Source organism: Sceloporus occidentalis, unplaced genomic scaffold (genome assembly GCF_023333645.1).
Source record: "Sceloporus occidentalis isolate IW3139 unplaced genomic scaffold, rSceOcc1.0.p SCAF_1, whole genome shotgun sequence".
NCBI classification, from domain to species: domain Eukaryota; kingdom Metazoa; phylum Chordata; class Lepidosauria; order Squamata; family Phrynosomatidae; genus Sceloporus; species Sceloporus occidentalis.
In genome coordinates this window covers 37,722,650-37,745,323 of record NW_028316981.1, presented here as the reverse complement: position 1 = coordinate 37,745,323, position 22,674 = coordinate 37,722,650, and the positions used below count along the sequence as shown (strand labels likewise).

General features: G+C 38.3%; 1 protein-coding gene across 10 annotated transcripts in view; it reads left to right on the top strand.

The window, feature by feature from the left end:
- The window catches only part of FOXP1 (forkhead box P1), a 699,809-nt gene that overhangs the window by 611,191 nt on the left and 65,944 nt on the right, over positions 1 to 22,674 (top strand). For all 10 annotated transcript variants that reach the window (XM_089519524.1, XM_089519514.1, XM_089519475.1 and 7 more), the window contains one exon: positions 12,866 to 12,970. In XM_089519524.1, coding sequence (XP_089375650.1) covers positions 12,866 to 12,970 — 105 coding nt within the window. The remainder of the gene's footprint in view (positions 1 to 12,865; positions 12,971 to 22,674) is intronic.

Genomic DNA, 22,674 nt, shown 5'->3' with positions numbered 1-22,674 from the left:
CAGTTGCAAAATGCACATAGGATTGTCTATCAATTCTTCCTTTGGTCTTTGGTGGTGTGTGTTTTTTTCCTCTTATTCCAGTCTTTTCAAGTTTCAAATTCTTTATAACCAAACATTGGCTTTCTTCTTATATTCCATATTTGTCTTCTGTAATTTGGATTGCATCATTTATTAGTTATATGCAGATAGAATAATACAGGTTCATTGCCAGGTTTCTGCTTAGATACTTGGCCCCAGGTCTGGCATTCACAGAACACCAAAAACTGCTGCTGTCTGTCCTTTAATAATCTTGGTAAGATCTCAGGTCTGACAGAGCAACAGGCAGTAATACTATCACTGAACTTAGTTAATGACATCCAGTATTTATGATGCAGTGGTAATTCTAGGGAAAAAAAGAAAAGATTTGCTGTGGCTACTGTTTGAAACTGCAGTTTGTATTGTCTGCCTTAATAGTGTATACCAGTAAGAGCAATTAACGTCTTGTGAAGAAAGCTAGCAATAATATAAGTTACCATCATTCCAATTGTAGTATCACTGCATCAAATCCTGATGGGATGTGAAATCCTCTAATTAAACATGATCTTAGAGCAAGAAAGAAGAAGGAGAATGAGATGATGAGAATAATGGACAAAAAAATGAATGGCAGGTGTACAAGACATTTCTGCATGTCTTCCCTAGCAGATTGCTCAAGCTTGTTGTCTTTGATTGTTTCAAATAACCCAATAACAAGTTTTGTAGCCCACTTGGCAATGCATATGCTTAGGACAGCCTTGAAAATTAGATAACTGTTATAATTGACTTGTTCAAATTCATTAGTATCCAGTAATATGGGTTGCTGCACACTTTTAGATGGCCAAGCATTTTCTCTGTGCTTAGCACTATAACAGCTGAAACAGTGACGTATAGGTCAAACATGCGGGCATAGGGTGTTTTGGCTTTTTTATGTGAGCAGTGGAAAACAGGAAGCAAATACATTTGCATTGTATAATGGTTCTTAACAGATGCAAAAATATCATAATGAGCTACAGTACGCAACAGATGTATTAGCAGTACCCTATACATTGCAGTCTTGCCTTCTTAAAGTGAGCCCAGACTTCTTGTTATGTCCTGTCAAGTTGGCTCTCACTTATGATAACCCTGTAAATAAAAGACCAGGAGACCATGATACTAACAACCCTGCTTTTACAGACACAGGAGCACTGCTTTCTTGACTGCATCAACCCACCCATAAAGCAGTCTTCCTCTTTTTCCACTGTCTTCAACTGTGCTGAACATCACCATCTTTTCCAGGGAGTCATGTCATCCTATGATGTGTCCAAAACAAGATAGCCTCAAATTTCAAAAGTGTAGCCATGTTAGTATGGAAGATCAGTTTGCAAAGGGATCTTGTAGCACCTTTGAGACTAACTGAAAGAAAGAAGCAGGTAGCATGAGCTTTTGTAGACTTAAGCCTACTTCCTCAGATGCATGATAGCCTCAATTTAGTCATTTTGACTTCTAATGACAGGTCATGTTTGATTCAATCAGACCCATTCTGCACATTGCTATTAAATTTACAGATTCCATTTATGTTCAAGTCCCTCATGCTGTCCTTAATCTGCCCTCTTAAAATTAAAATGTGATTTGTCTCTCATGAACTTTCAAGACCCTTTTTGTATCCATTCATCTGGTTCTGAACGCCTCCACAAATATGTCTCACTTTAGATGTCAGAATCATAGAGCTGGAAGAGACACCCCAAGGGCCACTCAGTCCAACCCCCCTGTCATGCAGGAACTCACAATCAAAGCACTCCCAACAGATGGCAATCCAGCCTCTCTTTAAAAACCTCCAAAGAAAGTATTGAGTGGTTCTGCCTTTTCTCTGTTCCCTGTTAGCATTTTGACATCTTCTTCATGTAGCGACTCTATCATTTCTTTGTTTTTCCCTTTTGCTACAGACATAACAAAAAAGCCCTTTTTATTGTTTTAACTTCTCTAGCAAGCCTGTTGTAGACACAGTAAATTTAACTTTGACATCAGTCCATTTATTGTATTTATAGTGTGACTGTGATTAGGAGACTGGTATTCTTATGAATTCTCATTGACATTTTCATGTTTTTTTACGCAGAAAAGTCATCTGCAATGCTTGGGGACATTCAAATATGGGGGAAAACCTGCAGAAACATTTGATTTTTTTTTCCACAGTGGGGAGAAAACTACAGTAATTATATATCTTTGCACACAAAGATAAAATAATTGAGGATTTATATCCCTATTCTTGTCAGTCAGTCTCACTTAATATTTTTGAAGATAAGGGAACATTTTCACTACGACTTGTCAGTAAGATGTTATTGTGGCCTGACAAGTTACCTTTGAAGCATATTCAATTGTCTTTGGACAGAGAAGCGGGGTATAAATAACACTATTATTATTATTATTATTATATTTCATTAATGCACTAATTTTATGTGTGTGAAATAAGGGTTAAGTTTGTTTGTATCAACAAACTGTCACACAATTCTGATCATGTTTCTAGATCATTCAGGATTTGTAAAGATGATGGGACTTAATTAGATAATATAACCAATAACAGAAACCGAACATGGTTGTGGAATTACAAAGTTTGTCTAAACCAGGGGTAGGCAACCTTTTTGAGCCGGGGGCCAAGTTGCTGTCCCTCAGACAACTGGGGGGCCGAAGCCAAAAAAACATAATTAAACAATATAGGACATTTTCAAATGTAGGACACATTTTTAAAAAATGGAGGACATGCGAAAAAATTTGATGATTTTTTTTTTAAAAAGTTAATATAAATGCATGTTTGTTAGGCATGATCAAAATGGAGGACATTTGGGCCTCAGAAGCTGGCTGATATCAATATCACCATCACCACCATCATCATCATCATCATCACTATCATTGTTAAAGCAGACCTTTTAGCATTAAAAGCACCGAAAATACACAGAAATGCACTTTGGAAAGTCACACTGTCTCACGTTCAGAAAGAGTGAGTCTCAGAAACTGACTGATATCATCATCATCATCATCACCACCACCACCACCACCACCACCACCACTATCATTGTTAAAACAAAGCAGACCTGTAGAAATGGAATGGAAATCCTCCTCCTCCTGCTGCTACTCTTCTTCTTCATCCTCCTCCTGCTCCTTCCTTCCTCCCTCCTCCTTCTTCCTCCTTCTTCCTCCCTCCTCCTCTTCTTCCTTCTTCCTCCCTCCCTCCTCCTTCTCCTCCTTCCTTCCTTCCTTCCTGCTCCTCTTCCTCCTCCTCTTCCCCACCCCCTTTTTTCCCTGCCCGCGGCTGTCTGGCAGCCGCGGGATGGGAGGGAAGGAGGAGGAGGACCCCCGCCCCTTTGCTGCCCTGCCCAGAGGGGAACAGGCAGGGCAAAGGAGCCTCGCTGAAGCGGGGCTCCTTGGTCCTGTCCACCCCGCCCACCCACCAGTGGAAGGGACCAGGCAGGGCCAAGGAGCCTCGCTTCAGTGGGGCTCCTTGGCCCTGCCTGTCCGCCGGCTGAGGGCTGCTCGTGCGAGAGGCCAAAGTCCCCATGCAAGAGACCCGGTCCTGCCGCCAATTGCCACCGGTGCAGGGCCTTTGGCAATCAGTGGCAGGACCGGGCTCGGGCCGGTCCCAAGGCCTCGCCGGGCCGGATGTGGCCCGCAGGCCAGGGGTTGCCAACCCCTGGTCTAAACGTATAATTAAAGGTAAAGGTTTCCTCTTTAACAGGGTTGTCAAGTTGTTTCCGACTGTAGGGGGCAGTGCTCATCTCCGCTACTAAACCAAAGAGCAGGTGTCATCAGAGATGACTTTGTGATCATGTGGCCAGCATGACTGCACAGAAAGCTGTTACATTCCCACTGAAGTTTATACCTGTTTATGTACTTGCACTTTTACATGCTTTAGAACTGCTAGGTTGGCAGAAACTGGGGTGACAGGAGCTCACTCCTTCATGCAGCGCTTGGGCTTTGAACTGCTGACCTGCTGATCTTGCAGTCATAGAGGAGATTATCACATGTGAAAAAGGACGGGAGCAAAGCAGATCGCTCCTGTCCTTGTCGTGCAAAGATTATTACACATGCTGCACTTACCCTGTCATTACCCCATCAATGAAGTGGAATTACCGTGTCACTTTCATTAACGGAAGTTTCTATTCATGAAAAGTGCTAGGACAACTCTACTTCATTGATGGGATGCAGCAATAAGAATAGCAGCTTCATTATATACTGCTTCATACTGTACTAAGCAGTCTGTAAGCGGTTTACAACTGTAAGCTAATTGCCCCCGACCAGCTGGGTACTCATTTTATTGACCTCGGAAGGATGCAAGCCTGAGTCGAGCATGAGCCCTGACTAGCACTCGCAACCTTATGCTTTTCAGTGAGTGGCTACAGCACAGGCATTTAACCACTGAACTACTAGGGCTCCTATGACAAGATAAGCGTGGCATGTTTGATAATCTTCCCACAATCACAGGATAAGGATGGGAATGATCTGCTTCTCTCCTGTCTCTTTTTTACATGTAATAATCAGAGTCAGCATTTTAACTGCTGAGCCACTGTGTCACATATAATATAATTAGGCCTTTATTATTTTGAAACAATAGTTCAAGGATACAAATATGTTGAGAATAGTGTTTTAATGCTTTTTTATACCTTATAAACAAGGACAAATAACATTTTTATATACAAAAGTTTTTCATTGTTCCCCTTGAAGATAGAGAAGTATAATAATGTGTCTCTCAACTAACTGTCATGGTTAGTCATTGCATTTAACCTCTGTTATTTATTCCAGAAATATGTTTTAGTTAACCTATGCCTTCACATTTCCTCCAGCAACTTTTTCAAACATTCTTATTGATCCTATGTAATTTCATTGAATACAGATTGAGCCTCCCTTATTTGGAATTCTAAAATCTGAAATGTTCCAAAAACTGTTTTTCCCTCCCTTTGGTGGACAGGATAGTGACACCTTTGCTTTTTCATGGTTCAGTGTATGCAAACTTTGTTTCATGCACAAAATTATTTAAAATATTGTGTATAAAATTACCTTAAGGTTATGTGTATAAGTATGCGAAACATAAATGAATTTTGTGTATAGACTTGTTCCCATCTCCAAGATATCTGTTTATGTACCTACTATATGCAAATGCAGGTACAGTGTATTCCAAAATCCAAAATAATAATAATCAAAACGCTTATGGGCCCAAGCATTTTGAATGAGGGAGATTCAACCTGTATATATACAACCTATGGTCTACTTTCAGCACATGTTCCTTTGCTATTGTTGAAATTGTAATAGAGGAGCAAATTCTATTCCAGTGTTTTTCTGAAATTACTATTCCCATGTCAGATTCCCATAGTAGTTTTGACCCATTTTTTCTATCAAAGCAATTTTCTATTGCTGTTTTATACATTTATGATATTATTCCAGTTGTTTCAGTTGTTTGTACCACATATCAGGTATCAAATGATGTTAATGCTTTTGGAGGTCCAAGAGTTTTGTATAACTGATTTGCTAATGAGAAGATATACAATGTTTACAATCACAAAACAACTAATTTTATATGAATGTATTATCGATTCTTGAATTTTATACCACAGAAACACAAGGTTAATTTTGACTCAATTTTTATAATATTTTGTGGATCCAGCACTTATGTGCATTCATTTTTTCTAACAAAGTTTAAAAGAGCTGAATACTATTTTCCAGATCAGAAAGAAATGGCAGCACATGATCTACAGTACATATTAATTTAACCCCCCCCCCCCCTTTTAAAGTCATGCCTTGGATACCCTGGTGCTGTCTAACTACCTTGTGAGGGCCTCTGTTTCTATTGCAAATAGGAATGATGATCATAAACATCCTTGCCTAGTGTTGTTGTTGTTTGCCTTCATGTCATTACTGACATATGGTAACCCTATGGTGTCCCTGTTATGGGATGTTCTTTGCAAGATTGGTTCAGAGGAGCTTTTTTTTCCCCCTCTAAGGCTGAGATTATGTATATATAAGTCCCTGAGGATAGTATCATAAAATTGACTAATACCATTTCTCTTTATTAAAGATATTTTTTAAAAATAGATTAGAATATAGATACGTTCCTTCTACATACAATATACATTGGTGACCTGACAGTACACATTGACAAGTTGTCTTTTTGTTGCTGCCCTTAGTGTGAGTTTGTGCATTGTTGATTTTAATGGTTTTTTTTTTTACTAAATCTGTCAGATTTCAAAATAGAAAAACACTGTTATCCTACAAATGTTGGGCTATTAACATTAGTGCTTGGTTTTCTGCCCTTCTGTTAAACACTAAAGAGCCAGTTAATAACGAGACAGCAACACACTGCTTCAAATCAGTTTTTAAAGCAACTGTGTGTGATGTAACATCAGCTTTAAGTACCCTGTAGTGAAACTTGCCCTAAAGTAGACCTTTTGCCTTTGGTATATACTTGAATTGTAGATTATATATAATACTACTGGTGCAAACTCCCATTCACTTTTTCTCTCACCTCCTCTTCTTCCCTCTTGGCTTTTCTATAACTGAGGCTGCCTCTTACATTTCAAAAAACAGTTTATTGAAAGACGCTCTTTCTTAATTGACAGGAGTGCACACAAACAAATATTTTTATGTGTGACTTCAACTGACTCACATTTTGATGTTAAGTCTTAGTCCAGAGAGAGAGAAAACATGCAATACAGTTTGTTATGACTCTTTCCTCTTATTCATATCTGTTCCTTGAAAACAGAGATGGTTGAATCACTGACCTTCATTTATTTTGTTTCATATAGCTTCTGTAACAAGTGTGTAAAAAAGAAAAAATCTTTGACATGGTATGTTATTAGACCAAGGCACTCATTAGAGGCTCTGTATGATTGGTATTATCTTCCTTATTGGTTACCCCCAACATCCTGCTTCATGTTATTGTAGGACAGTAGTCACAGCCTTTCATTAAGGCTGTTGGAAGAGTCTCTTTCTGCAAATGTAGCAAAATAATCTGGAGGAAATAGATGCCATGTTACTTTCCTGCTTAGTAGACCATACTGAACTTCAAGGTTCCTTGAAGAGACCTTTTTCATGCTATTTAGATCTTATTGGTTGTCACTTCTATACTACTCTGCTGGTGGCAGCCATCCACCTCCAAGGCAGTGGTAAAGCTGGAACTAATCACATTAGGCAGTGTTGTTGTTGTGGCTGTGTGCCTTCAAGTCATTTCTATCTTATGGTGACCCTAAGGTGATCCTATCACAGAGTTTTCTTGGCAAGTTTCTTCAGAGGGAGTTTGTCATTGCCATCCTCTGAGGCTGAGGAAGTGTGACTGGCCCAAGGTCATATGGTGGGTTTCCATGGCCAAGTTGGGATTCAAACCTCGGTCTCCCAGTGTCCTAGAACAACACTCAAACCACTGTGCCATGCTAGCCCTCTTCTACCATTCCCTATCTGCACCACCCAAATAATACATCAGTGAAATACAGCGGAGCCTTGCCTTATGTGGAGATCCGTTCCAGAAACCCTACCCCCTGCGTAAGGCAAATACCGTGTAAGCTCAAGCACCATATGGAGTGGGTGCGCTTTATATGTCCCTTAGTTGCAGGCATCTAGCACTTTGGAGCTTGAGTAAAAATAAGAAACATTGACATAATTTCAAATCTAAAGGCATTTTATTAATTGAATCTCAGTAGCTGCTTAAAATATGATACATCCATTCATATGTGTGTATAATCTGCACTTCCAGGCCCTCACAGTTATACAGTTGGCCATTCATATCTGTGATCTCATATCTGAGATTCAGTTCTGGGACCCCCATGGATGCAAAAAAAAAAAAAAAACCAAAACCCAAAAAACCCATAAATAATCACATACGCTTCATCATGTCTGTCTTCATGTTGGCATCATTTAATAATAAGAGGTCAGATTTCCATGAATGATTGAATTTGTGGATCTGAAGCCTGTGGATCCAAAGGGCCAACTTTGTATGTTGTTTTTCCCATCCCTTCACATTTTTCATTTATTCTGTCAGCACTGCTGTGAAAGAAATGAAGCAGAAGGATGTAAGGGCCAAGACCAGAGTAGAGATTTTGAGTCCCGCTCATTTAGTCTATGTCTGTCATTCTCTACACTGCATTTCCCAGAACACCTCCAAAAGTAACAAAATAGGACCCATACAGTCCCATGCATTTGATTTTTTCAACTGTTTTGGTTATATTTTATGCTAATATATTGTATTTCATTGTTTTTATGGTTTTCACATGATTGTTACTAGTCATTGGATTCTTAAAAAGGCTGGGTTATAATTAGTATATAAAATACCTTATTATACAGTAACCAAGTATGTGCAACTAAAATAACCACATATTTTCCTTAGATTGTAGACGTATGTCAATGAGTCCTCTCTTTTTTGTACTTTGTTAAGTGCTGTGCATATTGGTAGTTGTATATAATAAGGTGAAAAGTAAAAATATGAGTATGAGGATTTTATATTTTGAGTGTTCCTAACTGTAATTGGAGACTATCTGTATCTGAAGGGAGACCAGGATTAAAATTTTACACATTTGAGGAAGCATTGGAAAATTACATTCACGGCACAAGCCTATGACAGGCTATCTCTGGTCTTTGAGTGGGTCACAGTGTTAAATATGGCAGGACAATAGCCACTAATAAAATACTATCTCAGTAGTGTTTTATCCGAACATTGCAGACAGATATACTTCTGCAGTAGTTAATAGTTGAGCTGCCAATTATTTGAATTTAAGTTGATGAACACAGCCAGTGTACCACTTCAGATATGAACATCTCTTAGACAAGTTCACTATCATAAAATGAATGTCTGTGGCAGCACGTGAAGATTGCAGTAACAGTTTGTTTTGCTGAGTGCATGCTGATCAGAAAATGTATACATGAAAGCCTCACAATTTATATATCCATGGCATAAAGGGTAACCATACTAATTTTATATACTGAGATCAACTTCTGAAAAGTGGTAGTTTATATACTGAGATTAACTTCTGAAAAGTGGTAGGTATAGTATCTTTCTGCATGTTTGTAATATGCATTGTAGTTGTCTTTTTCTCTTAAGATTTTGTTTCAAGCAAAGTGTTCCATCTTTTTTTTGTATAAAACACAACTTACACTTGCATAGCTTACCCTTACCTTACAACAACAAATTCAAAATATGTTTCACTTACATGGTTATTGAACTGTGATGTACATAGCTCCAGCAGAATTCTACCCAGTGAAAATATCACAATAGTAGACTCTTAGAATCATAGTCTATTCAGGTCATTTTGATCTTGACCCTGTCCTCTGGGGTATTAGCTACTCCTCCTAATTTGGTGTCATCTGCACATTTGATAAGTATGTCCCTGATTCTGTCATCCAAGTCATTGATAAAAATTTTGAATAGCACTGTCCCCAGGACAGAGCCCTGTGGGACCCCACTGGTCACTTCTCTCCAGGATGAAAAGGAGCCATTGTTGAGCACCCTTTGGGTTTGGCCAGTATACCAATTGCAAATCCATGTAACAGTTGTCTAGCCCACATTCCACTAGTTTGTTTGCAAGAATGTCATGGGGAACCCTGTCAAAAGCCTTACTGAAATCAATATATCCACAGCATTCCCTTCATCTACCAAGCTGGTAATTTTATATTAAAAAAAGAGAGATTAGGTTTGTCTGGCATGACTTGTTTCTCTGAAACCCATGTTGACTTTTTGTGATTATGGCATTGCCTTCTAGATGTTCACAGACTCTCTGTTTAATGATCTGCTCCAGAATCTTTCCTAGTACTGATGTCAGACTAACTGGACGATAATTGTTGGGATCCTCTTTTTTCCCCTTTTTGAAGATGGGGACAACGTTTGCCCTCCGCCAGTCTGCTGGGATCTCTCCTGTTTTCCAGGAGTTTTCAAAGATTATTGCCAATGGCTCCGATATTACATTTGCCAGTTCTTTTAATATCCTTGGATGGAGTTCATCTGGTCCCGGAGACTTAAATTCATTTAGATTAACAAGGTGTTCCTCTACTATCTCTTTACTTATTCTGTGCTGAAATTCCCCTATTCTGTCCTCTGCTCCATTAGCCTCAGGTTGAGCACCCTTTTCCTTTTCTGAGAACACTGGGGCAAAGAAGGTATTGAGTAATTCTGCCTTTTCTCTGTCCCCTATTAGCATTTTGCCATCTTCTCCATGCAGTGGCCCTACCTTTTCCTTCTTCTTCCTCTTGCTGCAGACATACCCAAAAAAAAAAAACCCTTTTGTTGTTCTTAACCTCTCTAGCAAACCTGAGTTCATTCTGCACTTTAGCTTTTCTGACTTTACCCCTACATGTGCTAGATATTTCTTTGAATTCCTCTTCAGTGATTTCCCCGTTTTTCCATTTCTTATACATGTTCCGTTTAAAACTTAGCTCAGTTGAAAGTTCCTTAGTCATCCATCCTGGTTTCTTGAGGCATCTCTCATTTTTCTTCCTCACTGGAACTGATTGAAATTGTGCCTTCAGTATCTCCTCTTTGAGAAACTCCTATCCATCTTGAACTCCCTTCTCTTTTAGTATTCCTGACCATGGGATTGTCCCCAGTATTTCTCTAAGTTTACTGAAATCCGCTCTCCTAAAGTCTAGAATACATGTCTGACTATGCCTGGCTTCTCCTTTCCATTGTATAACAAACTCCAGGAGAACATGATCACTCCCACCTAAGGATCCCATCACTTGCATCCCATTAACTAGGTCATCCCTACTGGTTAGGATCAGATCCAAAATAGGGGATCCCCTTGTTGCCTCTTTCAACTTTTGGACAATGAAATTGTCTCCAAAACAAGTGAGGAATTTGCTAGACCTTGAGGATTTTGCTAAGTTTGAATTCCAGCAAATATCAGGATAGTTGAAGTCACCCATCACTACTACATCTCTCCTTTCTGAGTGTGTGGTCATCTGTTCTAGAAAGACATCATCCAATTCCTGAGTCTGACTTGAGGGTCTGTAGTATATTCCCACAATAACATCCCTGTTGTCCCCCCCCCCCTTTAATTTTTATTCAGATGCTCTCCACCTGGTTTCCAGGATTGATGTCCTGGATCTCTTCACTGGTGTAAATGTCCCTGACATATAAGACTATTCCTCCTCCTTTCCTGTTCGGCCTGTTTCTATTAAAAAGGTTATACCCCTGTATTTCTACATTCCAATCATGAGACTCATCCCACCAGGTTTCAGTGAGGCCTATTAAATATATCATTTAATAGAGTCTCGGTTATCCGTGTCTCAGTTATCCAACTTCCGGATTATCCGATGACTCATGAGACGTCGGATAATGCCACGGACTCCCTTTGGACTGAGGAAAACCAGACCTCTCCTCGGCGCAGCTTGAATTCCTTCTCTCCGAAGGAGTTCCAGTTCATCTTGCTTATTTCCCATGCTCTGTGCATTAGTGTAGAGACATCGAAGACCATGTTTCCCTTTGACTTGCTGCCTGTGCAAGTTTTTTTGTCTCCCACTTTTGGGTCCTTGCACTGTTTGTTTTGTTCCCTCTATGACAGTTTGACTATTTTCTCCAACCCTTATGCCTTCCAGAATACTTTCTCCTTCCCCCACACAACTCAGTTTAAAGCCCTCCTGATCAAATTTTCGATACAATTGGCAAAAACATTTTTGCCATCTGGTGTGAGATGCAACCCATCCCTTTCCAAAAGTCCCTCTTCATGGAACCTCAAACCATGATACAAGTAATAATACAATAACTGTTTATCCTCAGATTTACACTCATATTCACGTGTTGAATATAACTAAAGAAAATCTGGGTTTTCAACTCCTACTCATAATTAAAATTTCACAATGCCATGTAGATATGTATCACTTTATAACTGTTTTATTCTGAATTTTGTTGTACAAAAAGGATTAAGTTTAAAAAATTAAAAATTAAGATAATGATGAAGGCAAGAATTATCCTTAGGACAATCTCATGTTTATAAAAAGTCACTGAAAGTTATAGAAATGATCAGAAAAAATAATTTTGTTGCTTAAGAAATTTTTTGCCAGAGCTGAGTTAAAGATATTTCAGAACATGGTTCATCAGTTAATGCAACAGATACATTTCCCTGAACACCACATGGCCTGGATCAAAGCATCTCATGACTTGGATCAGTGCAGCCAAATCATTACATATTGATTAGAAACCTGCTAGAGACTTAACTCTTTCATGTTCAGGAGGATTCCCCACCCCCCAATACACACATTTTAAAAACTGTATTTTGAATTATAGAAAGCATTGTTGTAGTTCTTAACTGTTAATTATTAATGTTAGGTTAATGTTAATGAATTTTATAGTTGGGAAATATTTTACTGGAAGTACGAATAAGGCTACAAAGAAAGCCTTAACATCAGAAGAAGCAGTGCTGAAATGTGTACTATTTTTTCTTTTTCTTTTTTACATAGTTCTTTGGTGCACTGACAGTCCTGAAGATTGTTTTAAGATACTGAATTGCTATATTCAAAATGCAAGTGTCATTTTTCCAGCCGAATTTATCTCATGTAAATATACTGTGTTCAAATATTTTTTGTATCAAGTAGGACATCAAGCTGCACTGTCAAATGTTTCCAACATTCACTTCCTCTGTTTATTTCAGTACTTTACAAAAATTCTAATTAATTAATCAGACACACACAACCTGCCAGTTGCAATCGCTGTAAGGCTTGTGACAGTTCTGTTGTAAAGCTCAAAGGAGAGCTTCATGAAACAAAATGACTTGTTTGTTCCTGGGTATTTCATTTTGTGTATGTATTATACCTGTATGTTTTGCTTTCAACACCAGAGCAAAGTGAATTCTTTCAAGGCATCACAGTATAATGCTTTTTCACTTCTTTCTCCCTTTCATTCCCTCAGTTTATCCCATGAAGAGCACTGTCATAGCCATCCACTTTATGGGCACGGAGTATGCAAATGGCCAGGCTGTGAAGCGGTATGCGAAGATTTCCAGTCTTTCCTAAAGTAAGAATATATATATGTATATGTATATGTTTCCATTTCAAAAATTTAATTAAATATGATCCTACTCTAGAATGAGTTGAAGTACCACCTGCTGTCAGTAACTTCTCTTCAAAAATCCTCATGGTAAATCCACATAGCATGTGAACTTCACTATCCACAGTCAATCCTGTACAAAGGAACCCTTAGGTGTGACTGCCCAAAGACCTGATTCAGCACAGTTCTTCTATGTAGCGTGTGTGGATAACATCCAGTAGGGTTCATGATAGTACTGTGCTAACCATCATGTACACATTTTATTACATATGTTTTAATGAACCTTAGACATAGCATAGAGGCTTGAGCAACTGCGTCATAATTTAGCTTTTTTATTTAATGGATTTTGTAATTTTAGCATGCTTTTATTGAACATAGACTGGCAAAATTTCATGCAAAATTAATTTGTGTCAGATAACTAATTAATGAGCAAAGTCAACACTACTAAAATTAAATTCTAATTACACTAATTGAGCCCCTGTAGTTTGATGCAGACACTCTCTACTGCCAAGAAAAACAGTTTTACATCCGGTATAAAGCTGCTTTACTGGCTAGTGCATACTGTATGTGCAGTGATTTCAGCACACAGTAGTGTGCATTTTATGTGCTATTGAGCATTTAAGCATACATTATTTGGTATTCTGCAACATCCCCTTGTAATTCAGTTACAAAGCTTATAGAGTTGATAACTGATAGGAAAAGCAGAATTGTGACAATTCCATACCTCTTGTTTACTTCTGGGCCTGTGTCATAAACACATCAGTCATAATAGTGAAATACGGTTTACATATGCTTTGGAATAAGGGACCACAGGAAAAAGACACATATTTGTATGAGTATTCTATGTGGCTCATTCACTCATATGAACAGTTGAGAATTTGTTTTGCCTGCAGTCTGTGAGACAATCAAGTGTCATGTGCACAATTTTCTTTATTGAGAAGTACACTCATCCATATTTGCGGATTTGATTATTAACGGATTTGAGTAATGTGTTCTCTCTAGGAATATCTTGGTCCTCCATTGCAACTCTATAGTCAACTTTAACTAAAAGCTGCAATGAAAGACCTAGAGAGAATACTCTACTAGGCATTTGTAGCTCCTCCAGTCCAGTTCTATGGTCTATGTCTGTCAGACGTTGACCACAGAGTTGCACCGGAGGACCCTAAAGATTCCTAGATAGATGTCATCTCAGGTAAAAACATAGTGGTTTTGTTATTTGCAGTTTTCCCATATTCACGGGGGTCTTGTGCCCCTAACCCTAGAGAATACAGAGGGACAAGTTTACATGAAATATTCCCAATAGGTTTTTGCCAGCTCTTCCTTGACTTAACTCAAACTTCCCTTTCCATCTTAAATCCACAACGGTTGTTTTAGACTTGCAAATCTACATTACAGTTACATTACATTACAAGTCTGCTGGTGGGTTTGTCCTGTGTGCTACTAGCTCACTGTAATAGTTGCTTGTAGCTAGAGCTTCATCATAATGTTACCTGGCCTCACAGAGTTTTCATAGGATGTATGTTATCTTTTCCAGTTTAGCTCAAGAGAGAAGCTTTGGCTTAACAGGTTTGGAATTAATCAGGTACAGTTTACTGTATGCCAGCTCATACTGAACAATGCTTTACTGGTGTTTCTACTTACAGAGCAAACCATTAACACCCATGAACAGTGTCCTAGTCCTTTGGTGTTGCCACGAAAGAAGTGTGTGGACTTTCTGTTCAGTGTACTGTTCAGTGTATGTTGGCATACATTCTGTTGAATAATGTGAAATGTACATAGCATGTTCTCTATGACTTCTTTGCCTATCACACCCAAGCTATATTAACTTGTTACTGTTACACATATCTGGATGTCAGGCTGAGTGCACAAAACATTCATTGAATCAGCAAGAGCATGATAATGACCTCAACTATCCCTGTTGCCAAAAATTTAAAATTCAATCCCATCTCCCCATCCCTAATAGAGAATGCAACAATTGCACATATTTAATTATTTATTTCATTTTTATGAAAGGGATCCAAGGTAGCTCACAAATAAAAGCATTTTAAAAGGCTTTATAATAGAAGTTTTAAAAACAATTACAAACATCAAATAAAAACAACATAAAATTACAAACTACAATACTCATCCTATATAACAAATGCCCCATATAAAAGCCATCCCATGATTGTGTATTAAAATAAATAATAAATAAAAACTTTATTTATATACCGCCTTTCCAAAGTGATCAAAGCAGTTCACAACATCAAATATTCATTACAATACGGTAAAATACAGTACAAAGAAAAATAGCATCTTAAAAACATCATATCTAATCTTGATCCAGCATCTTGAAGTAACTTTTATGAGGAGGTAGTTTTCTCAGGAAGAGTCAGGAGGGTATGCTAAATGGAAGAGATGTGTTTTCAAAGATTTTTTGAAAACGTCCAAGGTGGAACTAAGGCAAATCTCTTCCGGAGGTTTATTCCAGTAATTTGGAGCAACCGCTGTGAAGGATCTTTGGTGAGTTGATTCAAGTCTCACCTTAGGGTATTCCAATATGTACTTCTCCGAAGTTCTGAGGGTGCGAGGTGGATTGTGTAGGGAGAGGCGTTCCCTCAAGTAACTCGGGCCCAAGCCATATAGGGCTTTATAGGTAATAACCAATACTTTGTATTGAGCCCGGAGGCTAATTGGCAGCCATTGAAGAGATCCTATTAAAACCCTGCCTGAATGAAACTGTTTTTGCTTGCCAATAAAAGACAAACAGGGAGAGGACCAGCCTAGCCTCCCATGGAAGGGCATTCCAGGAGGTTGGATCAGCCACTGAGAAGGCTCTCAATTTATTTATATTTCCCGCCTCTCCCAGTTGGATTGCGGCAGGATCACAGCCTAAAATACATCCAAAAAAATAAAACATGACAATAAAAATTTTAGTTGGAAAACCAACTCTATCATTAATAGCAACAGTAATAAGGTTACAAAAGAATCATAGTCAGAGGCATGGAGCAGTATCTCTTATATAAGGTCAGGCGGCTATGCCCGTCAGAAGAGATCTGTTTTAATTGCCCTCTTGAAAGCATCTAAGGAACTAATAAGATGGATCTCTAGGAGGCTATTCCACAATTTTGGAGCAGCAGCTGTAAAAGTTTTTTGTGGAAATTGTTACTAATCTAATTGTTTGTGGCTCTAATAAATACTACCCAGATATTCTGAGTGTGCAGGGCAGATTATATAGGGAGAGGCATTCCCGCAAGTCACTCAGGCTGAAGCCATATAGGGCTTTAAAGGTAATAACCAACACCTTGTACTGTGCCCAGAAGCTGATCAGCAGCCAGTGAAGAGATTTTAACATGGGTGTTATATGGTCAAACCTGGAATATTACAAGAATATTAATAAAAGTTCTAGATAGTCATGTCATCATTCAGCAAAAGGAAGTGTGGAGGACATCATCAAGGTCTGGTGGGAATACGAAAGGGGCCTTTCTTAGGAGATTATCACATGGACAAATAACCCGATTATTAATTAATGGGATGCAGCCAGGGTGCAGGATTCAGGGAGGTATTGTCACTCGTAATTCGCCACCGATTCCATTGGACGGCTGCATCCCAGGTCCCAGGCATGCTTCAGAGGCCACTTTTCGAAGCCGGGAGCTTTGCGAAGCACGCCGGGGACTCGGGATGCAGCTGCCTGGCGGAATATGCAGCAAATTATTAGTGATAATACCTGTGAGTATCTCACACCCTCCTTGCATTCCGTGAGAGAGCAGTCAAGTTATTTGTCTATGTGATAATCTCCTTAGTGGCTACTTTCAGGCTCTGGAACTCCCTTCCTGGGCAGACTACACTGACCCTCTCCTCGTGGCAGATGAAGGCCTTTAAAAAAAAATTGAAGAGGCTTTTTATCGCTGACTGTTTTACAATGACAAGGGTTTTCTTAAGAGTGTTGAATTATTTTTATGTTCTGATTTTTAATGGGTATATTTCAAAGGCTTTAAACTTCTATAGGTGTAGTTAGTTGCATTTTAAAATGACTTTTCTCTGTTTTTATTTATATGTGTTTTTGCTTTTATTTCTTCTCATTCTGTAAGCCACTTTGAGTCCCACTTGGCTTTGGGGAAACAATGCGAGATACAGAAGCCAATACAGTGCAATGCAATAGGCATTCTTCCAAGAAAGAAATATAAGTGCTAGTACTAAATCAGAAACAAGAGGTTTGATACACTATGATCAGTTTGTGGTGCTTTTTCTGAAGATGAAGAACACTACAGTGTCTTTATCTTTTTTAAAAGGCATGTAACAATCCCAGTTGTCTTTTGCTCACAACTAACAGGAGGGGACTTATCAATATCAGCACATACATAGTCTGTTGTAGACATTCATTTCCCTATTTCTTTTCAAAATAAGTAGGGTCTGTTAGGTTTTCCCCCATTCCCCGCTTTTACTCTGTCAGCCATTGATGGCCATGCCGTGGTAGCATCAGTTAGAGCTAACTGCTACCAGCATGTGATTCTGCTAAATCTAATGAAACCAAAGCCACCCTGCATTGCCAAGAATATACAGGTAACATAAAAACAAAAACAAGTCCACTTTTCCTGCTGTGGAAAAATGGCCTTGTTCTTTACTATTACAACAAAGCTGTGTGTTCTTTCTCAAAACAATATTTTATGCTATATAATACACTTTGCAGAGAAACCATTTGAATTTCTTCTTTTTAAACAGAGAGGCTGCTGTCAATCACACAGTTGAAAACACTTTGGGGCTAGAGACATGAGGGCAGATAGAAGGGGGCACACATTTCTGATATATAACTACTGATTTCTTATGTATGTGCTCCCAAGACCTGCAGCAAAGCACATCTCAGAACAAGTACATATAGTATTTTCTTTCTTTCCAGTCTACGTGTTTCAGAGGCTTGGTTCCAGGCTGCTTTCTGTCCAGGTATAATGCAAGATGCATGTGCTTCTTGTTCATTTATAACATTTCTATACAGCCTTCCCGAATGGATGAACCTCTCATGTTGGTGGACAGCAGAAGAAGCAAAGCTCTATAACAGAGGGGAAAGTACATCCCTGAGGCCACATTCCCTGCCCACCAGATTTATATTTTTTCTGGCAAATAAAAGGGTGTGTTGCTTTCCCTACAAACCTCCAGAACTGGTAATTTGTCTTTTAAATAGGTCACAACCTGCCTGCACTGTTTATCATTAAAATACACTCAGTTCTGAACACCAGGAATGGAGTTCCCTCCAATTTGTTATTGTGAACATTTGATTTTAGGGGCATTTTTATCAATATGCATTCCCCACCCACCATTGCTGAGGGTCCCAAAGGCAAAAAATTGCTACCAGAATTGCTCATCCCTGCACTAGAAGGTGCAAAGATGAAGACATGTTTAGAGCATACCATCAGCCATTACTGTGGATCTGTGCCTAAACGCCTGCCACATACATTATGTATTTTGCATTAACAAATAATGTATATTCCTGATATGATCCATAGTGTACCACAAGAAGGATTTCAGAATAATATGTGCAGAGCAAATACACTATAGACGGCTTTCAGCTTATGCTGAAAACTGTGTGATGGAAGAGGTAATGCTGTGCCCCATTGTTCTCAAACGCATTATTTCCATGGGGGAGGGGGTCTGGAATGGATCCCCCACATAAAGGAAGGGTCCAACTGCAAAAACAGAACAAGCAACATACTGGTAACTTGAAATAACTGTTTATTTGTTTATATTTTCAGCATTCCTAAACCTTGAACCATCCCCCCCCCCCCCCAAATATCTTGTCTGTATGAGGAAATGCCAATACAATGACAAACCATAGCTTGGGAAGCCAAATTATTGTTTGGTGTGATCTGTGACCTAGTCATTTTATAAGTCATGATGTTGAAATATGCCAAATATTTAAAACTAAATTTGTAGGCCAAATCTTCTGAGATTTGTTAATGATGGAGACATCAACTTTCAAAGTTGATTGCTGAAGAGAAAGAGGAGGAGAAAATTAAGCAAGCAGCTCTGAAACATACTTTGCCTGTTGGAAACTGAAACATGGTGTGGTTACTAACCATGGGTATCTGTCATAAGCCATAATTTAGTATGATGCCCAAGATGAGGAAAACTGCAATAATCGAACCATTAGCACACTATAAAAACTTTCCAGAAAGGACATTGGAAAAATCAGGATGGGGAACAAATGAAGACTTATTGGATTATTTGTTTTGTTTTCCAGCTGTATGGCACTCTTAGAATGTGTAGTTGGGATAGACTTTCATAGTTGTTTTATTCCATGTGACCCATTATGATGTTTCTAGAATCCTCTTAGGAGAATGAATCTAGGAACGTATGTATTGCCAGATTAACCTGTTGTCACTGTGATTGTGCTTTTCAAATGTCGTGTGGAGCAGTGGTCCCCAAACTGTGCCCTTTAAGAGATTTTGGACTTCAGCTCCCAGAATCCCAGGCTATTGCCCAACATGGCTGAGGCTTCTGGGAGTTCAAGTCCAAATGATCCAACATCATTTATTTTTATATACAGTACTTTCTTGCCATGTGTGCTTGCATGCACACATATTAGTGTCTCATCTGAGCAAATAATTTTTGAAACAGAAATCTGTACCTTACATAGTACTGAATGTATGTGTGCACACTTGGGATTTTGAACTGTTTTGCAGAAGGAGTAACACATCTAATTGTATTGTTTTTAAAAAAAATCTGAGATTTGTGCCAGTGGTAGATGGAGGCTTCCTGGTAATCTGTTTCATGTGAATTTAACTTTTAATAAAACTAAGGAAGGCTTATGTGAAAGAAACGTATTTGACACAGTCTGTAATGTTTTCACAAGTGTTTTTATCATGGTAACATCTTGTTTACTTTAGTTGCTTGCCTAAAACTACTTGGAACATGTTAAGAAAACATTTCAGGAAAGCTTCTAAAAGAGGCTTTTGTTTAGCAGCAACTGCGAGGCTGCTCAGCTCACAAAGGTGTTAACTTTCAACCCCTTAAGCACTTCCACATGAAATTCCAGTAACTATGCTTGTGGTTTTGAGGAGGAAAAAGTACACATTAAAGAGACCAGGTATATGCTCATACACATTCAGGGAAGGCCGGAAATCGTAAATTGTTTCAAATGCATTAATTGCTATTATTTGCCCGTCAGAAAGTTTTAGAGCTGAAGTTACCTTTAGAGTTAACAAAACAGAGAGGTCTCGTAGAATTGGTGCAACATTAGAGGAGGAAGGTATAGTGAAGGAAAGCTTGTTAAAGATATGTATGGTTTTAAAATTCAAATACATGGTGGCCCTTGCTAGCTCACTTCTTCACACATAAATAAAATAGATGGCTGACTAGAGGTATCTCATGCTATTAATCCACTATAGATGCTGACAAGATGACCGAACTGCATGTAGTCTGTTCAGTATGAATATACCTTAACTCATACGGATTTTTTAAAAAAAAAGGGGGGGGGGGAGAAGGGGAGAATGCTTCATTGTATTTCCCATTAGTCAAATGTGTGAATTGGACTTCAGATTTTAATGCCACAGGTTTTTACAGCAACATTATTAACCTCACTGACACTGTGCGGAAGTTCAAGACCTTTCCAATACTTTCTATGCTTAAAAAGGTCAGAGTGGCCTAAATACCACACTGCCCTCTAGTGATGTATATAATATTAAGATGAAAAGTTTTTAGTAAAGTGGCCCAAAGATACTATCTGGGATAGATCCTTTCTATACATTTTTCTAAGTAGGAAAAGAGTTAGAGACCTTATCCCTAGTCATTGTTTAAATTTTTTTAGTGTTCCAAGTGAACAAAAAGTAAATTCACATCTCTGTAATATATATCTCAGGATATTTTTGCATGCTGTATATGGACTTGGAACTAAACCTGTTGTTTTTTATAACCACACATGAGAGGTTTAGGTGTTTGGTTTATGTTTCTCACTGTTAATTTCCGGTATCTAATAAGAAAGCATTACTTAAAAGACAAGGATCATCTTTGTTTCACTTTTTTTTTACCTGACACCATCTCCCACATTATTGCAATGTCTAAATGGTAAAATTTATTATTAGCAATAGTGTCACAAAAGTCTGAGACAGCGATTTTCCTTTCAATAAAAGTAGTTAAAAACCTTTTAGAAAATCCATAATTTTGATTGCTGGTACTTCATAAATGTATAACTGGTACTTTTTAGCTGTCTCTTTAGGGAAAAATGAGTTTTATCACCTGCAGTACCTGGGTTAATGAAATTGTATGTTGGAATTTAGCCAGAATGAAAGATGAGATCATTCGGTGGTACTAGTATTAGCAACAGGTCTCATAAAAAGCTTTGACTTCTGAAGCCAAGTATCACTATAATGCGGGGGTGGGGGGCAATATCTGTGAGATAATTTGGCATTTACAATATTTTTGTATGCTTGAGGAAAAAACCGGAGTGTTACAACGAAGGTTCAATGAGTGAACTGAAAAGTGAAATAAATATATACATGTTCAGAATTGTTTAGAAAATAAATTTCTTGCTTTGAATTTGAGCCTTGGTTTCCTGTTCAGGCCTTTACAAAAATGCAGCTCAAAGTCCAAATTTTAAATAAATGTTGCCTTTCCTCCTCTTATTTCTAATTATCTGAGTGGTTATTAGCTGTCCAGGAAATCCCATACTAAGCAAATATGAATCCAAAAGGATTTTAGTATTTTTCTTTTCTTTTTTAAAAAAACACAGACAGTCCAGGATATTACAAACAGTTAAAACAATTTGTTAATATTTTTGCAGCCTGTATTTATTTTATATATCCTGTCTTTTTTTCAAAGACAGAAGAGCAGCTGTCAAGATGGTCTATTTCAGTCCAAAAAGAAGTATTTGATTTACTCTTTTTTTTTTAACCTTGGCTTTCGTAACTTTTTAGAGAATTCTATATATGTATCTTGATATAGTGATGAAGGAGAACTGTGTTGTGCCCTGACACAGAAGCTTAAATTCTGTTCCCGTTACTGAAGACTCTTTTGAGATGTTTAAGCAGCACAGGAATCCTGAAAGGCTGTCAGGCGAGAGTGCTGGATTGAAATGTGTCTGGAATTTTTAACCAAGCTTGCCTTGAAATGCTGCAGTTTCCCCCTCTCTTAATGCATGATTAGTAATTTTCTCCATTGATGATTTTCTTGCATAGGTGAAATAAACAAAAATTATAGGCCAACTACATTAAATAAGGTTAACAATTATATGTGGCACTCACATACAGTTCTCTGTGTGTGTGTGTGTGCAAACATGCATTTAAAGATGGCATTTGTCTGCCTTTGATTCCATTTGTATCCTTTTTCTGTGTTGTCCAGGCAGACTGCTCCATCTGTACTTGATTTGGAACTTTAGAGAAGGCGATTTCACCATATCTTTGATACTTCTATGTAAGAATAGATGTGTGAAAAACAACTGTTTAACCTGCCCATTTTAACAATCAATAATAACTACCAAGCCACAAAAATGTGATTTTATGCTAGCCTGTTGTTTTTGCTTGCTGTGGTGCTAGCATGTTTTTTTATATATGCATTATTTGAGGTCTAAAAAAGTGACACATGCCAACATTCATAGCCATTCCTGATGTCTCCACACTTTCCTAGCCTTTTTATTTCAACGGCATTTCACTGGGGCTGCATTAGAGGCCATTTGAATATTTCATTTCCTATTAATTATGCAC